The 9977-nt window shown below is 46.2% G+C and overlaps 1 protein-coding gene across 1 annotated transcript; it reads right to left on the bottom strand.

Moving 5' to 3' along the window:
* Nucleotides 1-210: 210 nt before the first annotated feature.
* On the bottom strand, nucleotides 211-1171 carry Gpr55 (G protein-coupled receptor 55). The gene has a single exon (XM_057763143.1). It carries the CDS (start codon nucleotides 1168-1170, stop codon nucleotides 211-213), a length of 960 nt encoding a protein of 319 aa, XP_057619126.1. The 5' UTR covers nucleotide 1171.
* Between the last annotated feature and the right edge of the window lie 8806 nt (nucleotides 1172-9977).

Here is a 9977-nt window from a genome sequence, read left to right as displayed (position 1 = left end):
TGCTTCCTACATTTTGGACTTAGAAATGAAGAAGTCACCTGGTTCTTTAGCAAATGCAAACCAAAGGTGACATACATCAGCTGTCCAGATGCTGTGAAAAGGTCTTAGGGGTATAAGGAACAAAGATGGTAGCCAGCGAATATCAGAGAGGCACAGGATGTTTCTAATGAGAATTTGGGACAGGATTTCCCTCCCTTGGGGTACCTTCCCTTAACCCCTGGAGATCGTGGTGTCCTGGTGGACCAGCTGGACTCTGGAAGGCCGGTGGGCCTTGATGCCCATGCGAAATTCTTTGATGACAAAGTAATAGCAGAAAACATCGAGGCAGCAGTTGATGTTGGAGAAGCACAGGGACAGTTGCAGGAACAAGCTGATGCTCTGCTTGACTCTGCACTCTGCGATAAAGCTGTTCCTCACCAGGAACTGCAGGAAGAAGCCCAAGTGCACCGGCAGAAAGGAGACCACGAAGATGACAAGGTTGGTAGCGATGGTCCAGATGCAGGCTCTCTGCCGGACCCAGTCCTGAGTGTACTCCCTACGGCCCATCAGGATGCGGATGCTCCTATAGGAACAAAAGCCCATGATGCTCATGGGAAGGAGGAAGCCAAAGATCTCCAGGGGGAAGAAGACCCTGGCACTCCAGGTGCCGTCGGACATGTTGTGGAAGCACTTGAAGTTCTCCACCTCCCTGTGGAAAGTGTAGATGGGAATGCTTCCAATCCATACCAGGATCCAGAGGATGCAGCAGATCCCAAAGGTCTTCCTGGGGGACCGGAAGTAGCTGACCAGGAGTGGGTACTGCATGGCCAGGAACCTGTCCAGGCTGATGAAGCAGATGGTGAAAATACTCCCGTACATGCTGATGAAGTAGAGGCACTCCACCAGCGTGCAGAAGCCCCGGGACGGGGAGTCCACTTGCGGCAGGACCATCTTGAACGGGAGTGAGAGCACGAGCAGTAAGTCGAAGACGGCCAAGTTAATCATGTAGATGGAAGTGGCAATGTATTCTGGCTGCCTCTTCCTCAGAAAGGTACTGAAGCCTCGGATAGCCAAGAGATTGAGGACCAGGCCCAGGAGGAAGGTGGGGATGTGGACTGCCAGCTGCAAGGTGCTCATCATCTTATCCACGTCAACGAACGAGCAGCTGTCGCTTGTGTTTAGGAGGCTCATGTTCTTGCCTGCAATACCAACAGCAGAAAAGAGAGTTCCTCTCACTCCCTGAACCGATGAACAACCAAGACGACTTGGCAGAGAATGATGAGCCCTTAGCAACCCATACTTGGTGCACTGCAAGTAATAAATACTGAGCAAGGGGTTGGGGAGATGGCTTGTGGGTAAAGCACTTGCCATGCAAGTATGAAGATGGACTTTAGGTCCCCAGAATCCCTAAAACCCTGGATGGGCATAGTGGCCCACTCATCATCCTGTTGCATGGAAGCAGGGGGACCAAGAATCTTGGAACAAGCTGGTTAACTAGAGTAGCCAAATTGGTAAATTGGTGAGCTCTGAGTTCAAGGAGAGAGCGTCTGCCTCAGTATATAAAGTGAAGGGTGATTGAAAGAAATACCTGCTATCAACCTCTGAGCATCACACATACACACACATGCACACACATAAATACATGCACGCATAATACACATGCATACACATAATCACAAATAAATTAAAAAAGAAAAAGAAAGAAGTCCATTGGAGCAGCACATACTGTTAGGATATTCTGAAGGGGCTGAAGTAAATTGAGAGTGAGTGACAGCCAGGGCTTCACATTTTAAGCTAGCTGTGGTGACACACACCTTTAATCCCAGCATGCAGGAGGCAGAGGCAGGCGCGGAGATAAGTTTGAAGTTGACCAGCCAGAAATACATACTAAAACCATCTCAAAAAATTAAATTTCAGTTAAAAAATGAAAACTTTGGCTAAAGAGGTGGCTCCATGGTTTAGAGCGCTGGCTGCTCATGCAGAGGACCTGAGTTTGATTCCCAGGACCCACATGGAGGCTCACAACCATCTGTAACTCCAGTTCTAGAGGATCCAATGCCCTCATCTAACCTCTACAGGCATCCAGCATGTGCATGGTGCACTTATATACATAGAGGAAAAAGGCTCGTGCACATAAATATAAATCTAAATGAATGAAATGTATAACAGAAAAACTACTTTTAATCCTGCTGCCCCAATATCTAGTTATTCCCTCTCACAGATGTCTCTTGGATTTATTATGGATTTGTGTTCGCTAAACCCATTCTAAGCTGAACATATTGTCAGTCAAAACAAATACATGTACTAGATCTAATCAAACACCATAGCTTAGCCTAGCTTGTCTTAACATGTTTAGACTCTTCTATTAGCCTGTGGCTGAGCAGAACACTTCACACAAAGCCTGTTTTGCGATGAAATGTTGAAGAGCTTATGTGTTTATTGACCATTATACTCACTGAGTAGGATGGCTCAATGACCGTGTTCTCACCCATCATAAAACAAAACCATCGGGACCATTTGCATGGCATTCCACTCATTTTCTTATTCTCCTCACACATGCACACGCACACACACACGCACACATACACACCTACAAAATGGACTCTTCTGTATATGAGTCTCTCCTTTTTTCCCATCAGAACTCCTATTGAAACAAGAAACAACACAGACTCTGAATCAAGCTGGTTTAAGCAAAGAGAGAATCCCGCATCGTTGAAAACTGCTGGACCTGGTGGTGCGCATCTGTGGTGTGTGAACCTGTAACCCAGAAACCGGCAAGAGGGTGGTGCTGGGACAAGAGGATCACATGTTGAAGACTATCTCTGGCAGCTGAGTGAGGCCTTGACTCAAAATCTAGAAGTAGAAAGGAGCCTGGGGATCTAGCTCAGGAAAGGAGCATCTGCCTAGCATTTACGGCACCTCTGGGTCAGTCTCCAGTAATACAGACAGGGGAGGGGAGGGGAGGGGAGAGGAAGAAGGAAGGAAAGGGGAAGTACTGGGGTGCTATTTCCAGACCCCAGCTCCCCTTTAAGCATGGTACCCTTCACTTTCCTTCACCCACTTTCTTGATTGGACAGCTGACTCCCCCTCTGACTGCAGGGGTGACCCCAATCAACACATCACATCCCCCCTGGACACAGGACTTGATTTGTCCACTGATTCAAGGCAAGGCCTATGACCCATTCAGAGGCGATGAAAAAACAATCAGATTCAAGCCTGGGCTTTTCTGGGGGACTTGAGATGAAAAGCCTGGAGCAACTCCAGCCTCTGATGTGCTGAAGAGAAGTCCAGACAGAAAATGACTTTCATGGAAGAAGGGACATTCCCAGTTCCCAGAGGGAATGCAGTGCGAGCCTGAGGTCTGCCTAGGGCAGCGAAAGCACTTTCGACAAGTGGAAGCTAAGGACAAGAGAGCCGAGGCTGAGGTTGCTTTCCCAGGGACATGGCCTGGGCGGGCTCTAACCAGGTCTTGCCACGAGTCTGTCACTCTTGGAGGGCAAGACTGTCATTGTGGGATTCAGTATAAAGGAAGGTATCCCCGGCATGGATTAAAAACAGATAATCAACCCAGGCTCTAGAACTAGACTTCTAGAGAAATGATGGAATAGGACCTAATGCCCACTTCCTTCACTCATCCACCTCTGCTCACCTTTCCTCTCTCTCTCTCATCCCCTCTTCCGTCTCTCTCAAGTGAGGCCAAACTGCTGATGCCCCAGGCCCTGGACATTGGATGGCGGAGTTCACGGGTGTACAGAGCACTGCATGGAAAGGTGGTCTCCACCCGACTCTTCTCTGACCGCCTCAACAGCAGGCACCTCGGGGACAAGTGCAGCTAAGGTCCGCACCAACTCTATCACCCCTCCTTCACTCTCCCGGAGGTCCTGGCTACCAGGAGAGAGATCCCAAGATAAGAGAAGGGGCGTCAGCAAAGCCTACAGCCAGAGAGGATCCTGCACCCATGGTCAGTATGTTGCTTTTAGCTCATGCTATTTTACTAGAATGAGTTTATAGCTGAGAAAAAGCAATTTGAGCATTCAATAAAATATCCAAAGAATATAAAAGCGCATGCCTGCATTGCGCCCTTTCGGTTGCACTTTCCAGAGGTAACCACGTGCAACAGCTGCTTGGAAGTTTTCTCCAGGAGTTTCTAGTTACAATCATGTTTCATACATATACATAAGTATGGTGTCTTTGAAATAAAAAAAATAACCACTATACCTACAGTTCTGTCCCTTGCTTTTCCAGTGAACAATGTATATATGACTCAGTTCTCTCGTTCTCTCTAATAGCCTCCCTGAAGTCATTGTGTAGCCCGAACATCACTCATTCAACCAGAAGCCTATTAGCAAACATTTAGGCCTCCAAGTGTCTTCCTGGGTAACAAAGAACTCCACATCACACATCCTTGTGGCTTATTTCTTTGCTACATCGTCACTGCCAAAAGAATTCCCATTCCTTGGCTTTTTCTCATTACTACAGATTTCGAGGGAGCCTGTGAGAAGAAAAGATGCAGACATTTGTGGGTGGGAAGTGGTGGAGGTGTATGCATGTGTGTACATTTGTATGCACTGTGAACACGTGTGTGCATGTGTGAGCGTGTGTACATGTATGTGCATGTGTGTACATGTGTGTGCACGTGTGTACATGCGTATGTGGGTGCGGAGGCAGAGGAGGCTGGTTAGTGTGGAGGATCTTTCTCCATCACTCTTCACTTCTTTACCCCACCCCCGCCTGGTTTGATTTTTGAGACAGAGTCCCTTGCTGAACCCAGAACTCCCCAGGGGTTACAGATGCTCTCCACTGTGCGGAGCTTTTATGTGTGTGCTGGGGATCTGAACTCAGATCCACACACTTGCACAGCCAGCACTTTACCCATTGTCCCTACCCCATCCTGCCCTAGACCCAAATTTGGGTATTTTAAAGATTCTAAGTGAAATGCCATTTTCAAACTCTTCGTAACTCCCATTTAAGAGAAAAATTTATACATATAGACACACAGACATTTTTATAGACAGACAGGGCTATCTCAATAAAAGTTTAAGGTACACCGCTTGACCCAGGTGGCTTCCTAAGAGCTTTGTGCTTTCTTGTGTTGAACTTTTCTTAGGTTCAATGTCACAGAGACCCAAGAAAGCACCTCTCCCGTGACGAGTGCTTTAGACCTGTGCTGGCTGGTTTTGTGTCCACTTGACACAAGTTAAAATCATCAGAGAGGAGGGAACCTCAATTGAGAAAATGCCTCCATGAGATCTGGCTGTAGGCAAGCCACTATTTCCTTAATTAATGGTTGATGGGGGAGGGCCCAGCCCATTGTGGGCGGGGCCATCACTGGGTTGGTTGTCTTGGGTTGTATAAGAAAGTCCTCTGAGCAAACTAGAGAAGCAAACCAGTATGCAGCACCCCCCCTCCATGGCCTCTGCATCAGCTCCTGCTTCCATTCAGGTTCCTTCCCTGTTTGAGTTCCTGCCCTCACTGCTTTTGATGATGAACAACATGTTATAGGGAACTGTGAGTAATATAAACCTTTTCCTCCCCAAGTTGCTTTTCCCCCCTATGGTGTTTCATAACAGCAATAGTAACCCCAACTTAGGCAGGACCACTGTGACGTCGTAAGTAACTCCTAGGGTTGTGCAGGGGAACCTCTGGCAAGGGTCCTCAAGCTCAGGTCTCCCATGTAACTCTGCTAAGGGCAGAATGGTAGAAAGGTCCTGCTGGAGGAGGCTTAAAAGTAATGCAAAACGGCAGGCTGCTTCCTCTGGACAAAAAACGTTCAAAGTGCCACATGCCAGGCTCAAAAGTAGCTAGCGTGACTTGGAAGCTGCAAGGTAGACTTTGAAGTCATGACAAAAGCAAGCCTGTGTCCACTGCTGCACTGAAGGAACAATGTCACAACAGCAGAGACGATAAACTTACGACAGTTACTACTGAGATCACTAACAGCAGAAAACCAAGGACTGCAAAGATAAGCAAAAAGAAGAAAAACAAAAAAACCTCTGGGCACACGTATGTGTCTGGGACAAGATCATACTCAGGAAAACACCACAAAATTAGGAAGAAAGAAACATTTGGGACTTGAGAAGATGGCCCATTGGTAAAGTGCCTGCCATCCAAGCACAAGGACCTGAGTTTAGATCCCCAGAACCCATCAAGAAAGCCCCAGCATAGTGGTGTGTGTCTGTAACCCCAGCTTTGGTGAAGGGTGGAGACAGGTGGATCCCTGACACTCATAGCCAGCCGGCCTGAGCCTCAGTTCCAGTGAGAGACCTTGTCTAAAACAAAGGTGGAGAAAGATTGAGAGAAGACACCTGACATTGGCCTTGGGCCTACACACGTGTGCACCGGCCCCCACACTTACCCACAAAACAGCTGGACGTGGTGGGGCACACTTGTGATCTCAACCTTGGGAACAGAAGTAGGAGGGTCACTTGAGCTCAGGGGTTAAAGACTGAACTGTATATGCACAACATAGACCATGCACAAAAGGAAAAGAAGGTTGGAAGGGAAGGAGAGATGGAGAAGAGAGAGAAGCAGTAGGTAGCAGAAGGAAAAAATTGGTCTGGTCTAAGGCTATGATCTAAGCAGGGTGATGGTGGTGCATGTCTTTAATTCTAGAATTCAGGAGGCAGAGGCAGGCGGATCTCTGTGAGTTCAAGGGCAACCTCATCTACAGAGTTAGTTCCAGGACAGCTAGAGCTGTTACGTAGAGAAACCTTGTCTCAATAAATAAACAAACAAACAAGCAAATAAAATTATGATCTAAGGCTGCTGGGATGTGTCCACATCGACACTGCCCTCTGTGTTTGTGTTAGACAAGATTCAACTGTTGCCGTGCCCAGTAGAACTGCCCTAATGGTCCCATTTTAATTACTGAAAGACTTCACATGAATCCTTCTCAGAAAATTATCTCTGAAGCTAGAAGATGTACTTCTCTACAAACAGATGTAAAGGGACCGGGCTGAAGACAGTCACTTTTAGCAACGGCAGGGTTATTGGGAGGGTCTGAAATATTAATTCTCTCAATTTCCTCTGAGGGTTGAGGGGAATTCATCTTTTAAAGGCTCTTCAGGGGGCGGGGGGAGCTGAGGTGATGGTTCAGTGGTTAAGAGCACTTACTGCTCCTACAGAGGACCTGAGTTCATTTCCCAGCACCCACATGGAGTGGTGATGGTATATAACTCCTCTGGGGATTGGACACGACACCCTCTTCTGGCCCGTGGTACACATACACAAGCAACAAACTCTCATACACATAAAATGAAAACAAATAAATCTCTTTTTTAAAAAAAATAAAAAGAATCTTTAAAAAACGGAGTCTTCACAGGGATATAAAATGGCATAAATGTACTCTGGGAGAGAGATGAAGCGGCCATCCTTAGAGAAGACAAGAACTTATAAAGACCAGTTCATACTCAATGTAAGGCCTGCAGCTATGGCACCTTCTGCTCCAGCCAAGCCAGGCCTGCAGCAATCAACAGACCACACCGTGGTGACCGAGTCCCTCCATGTCAGAAGCAGATGCTAAGACAGCTCTAGACACCCAAGAAACTGACGGCGAACAAAGCAGAAAGTGCAAGATTTTAATTTTTATTATTATTATTTGTGTGTGTGTGTGTGTACATGTGCCACAGCAAGTGTGTGCAAGTCAGAGGGCAGCGTACGCAACCGGGTTCTCTTCTCCCACCACGTGGGTCCCCTGGGATTGGCTCGGGCTGTCAGGCTTGCCTGTAAGGGCCTTCACTCACTGAGCCATTTCACCAGGCCAAATGTAGGATTTTTTTTTTTATAAAAAGAGCCTTAAAGTAACCACTGACTACTAAAAATAGGTATCTGTGAGAGCAGAGGGGAACTAGTGGAGAAGAGAAAGGGGACTCAGCAGGATATATGAGATAACAGGGCTGAGGATGACCAAAATAGACGAATATACAGGAAAATGTCATAGTGAAACCTATTCTATATGACTGATGTTTGTTGAATTCCGCGGTTAAGACAGAACCTCTGTCTTCAAAATCACCAAGGAAGATAAGGAGAAAGAACAAAAACAACAGACTATTCAGCACAGAGCAAATATAACCGGGAAAGAGGCTCGGCGTAGACATGATAGTAAACATGAAACATCCAAACTGTTCTCCCTCAACATCCTCAGTTCAGCGAAAAAATATATTATTCAAGCCGGGTGTAGTGAAGTACCCCTTTAATCCCAGCACTCAGGGGGCAGAGGCAGGCGGATCTCTATGAGTTCAAGGCCAGCCTGGTCTACAGAGTGAGTTCGCAGCCAGCAAGGGCTTCAAAATGAAATCCTATAAAACAAACAAACAAACAACAACAAACCAGAAATGTTATTCAACTCTGCTCTTATCAAGGGCGCACAAGCGACGCGGTGTTCAGTGTGATAGCCCCGTGACAACAAAGGAAACAAACAGAAGCTCTGAGGGCAAATGGCAGAGCCCGCAGGGCCTCGGGAATGAAGTCACCCCGGTACTGGGAAGGTTGTTTTCTGGGGGAGAAGTGGGCATGAGAGAGAAGCGGGGAGGGGGTGTGATGGGACTAAAAGATGCTCTGCTCATGTGTGATGCTGGCACAATGAAGCCAACTACTTTGCAAACAGATACATGATAATGAAAATGTACGTAAACAGAACAAAATATACATGTAAGTGAAAAGGGGGGAAGAACCGTTTTCTGTTAGTAAAGGGAAAATACTCACTGGGAGTGTAGCTCAGTGGTAAAGCATTTATTTGCCTGGTATGCCCAGGCCCTAGGTTAAAAAACTCCAGCACCTCAAAACAAAATAAAAGAAGGAAAGGAAGATAAAGCCGTGAGGGCCAGAGCTGCCATCTCGTGCACAAACTGCATGGAAGAGAAGCATATAAAGACAGGATTTAGAGACGTGCTAACCAAAGCGAGTGGTGTCAGACTTTAACAGATTCAGGTTAACAAGCAGGTCAAGCAGAAAAAACATAAAACAGAATAGAATTAAGCAAACAGAGTAGTTTATGCTACTCAACAGTTCTCAAGTTTGGTTTTAAGCAAAAAAGTATTTTTTACCCATATATTCACAAGAAACATTGGCCAAAATGGACTATCTATCTGTCTAGCAAGAATAAAACACCCATCAAAACACCAGGGTAGGTCAGGTGTATGTAGTTAGGTGGTGTATATGCGCCTTTAATCCCAGCATTTGGGAGGTAGAAGCAGGTGGCTATTTTTGAAGTTGAAGATATATACAGAGACATACATACGTACATACATACATACATACATACATACGTACATACGTACATTCTCTGGTTTACATAGAGATTTCCAGGCCAGCCATGCTACATAGTGAGAACCTGTCTCAACAAAACAAAACAAAAACCCAAGGCAGAAATCATATTGTCTATATTCTTTGACCACACAGAAAAAGTGTAGAAGAAAAATAATTGGCTGTTTAAAACTAAAGTGAAAAAGCAAGAAGCAAAATGCTTGAGATGTAGTCCTGAATTCGAGACGTTTTTGGTGTGTTGTTTAAAAAATTAATTCACAGCTGGGTGGTGATGGTGCACAGTTTTAATTCCAGCACTTGGGAGGGAGAGGCAAGCAGATCTCTGTGAGTTTGAGGTCAGCCTGATCTATAGAGTGAGTTCCAGGACAGGCGGGACTGTTATACAGAGAGACCCTGTCTCAAAAACCAAACCAAACCAAATTAATTCACATGATGCAGCCCAAACCATTTGGAGACAAATATTCTACCCTGGTTGCTGTAATTTACATCGGTTTTTCTTTTAAGGGGAAAAAGGGGAGGGGAAGACTAAATAAATGAATAAGTAACCACTTGAGCATTAGAAAGATGGGGGAAAGAGTCCCAGGAAATTGGGGGGGGGGGATACGGATAAAAACAAAATACCAGAATCCAGAAGCGTAACGGGTGGGCTAGGGGCAGACAGTACACTAGGCTATGGACGTGTGTCTAAGGCAGTCCTCGGGCTAGGGGCAGACAGTACACTAGGCTATGGACGT

This window comes from Chionomys nivalis, chromosome 2, assembly GCF_950005125.1.
Source record: "Chionomys nivalis chromosome 2, mChiNiv1.1, whole genome shotgun sequence".
NCBI lineage: Eukaryota > Metazoa > Chordata > Mammalia > Rodentia > Cricetidae > Chionomys > Chionomys nivalis.
This window is presented reverse-complemented; position numbering and strand designations above follow the sequence as displayed.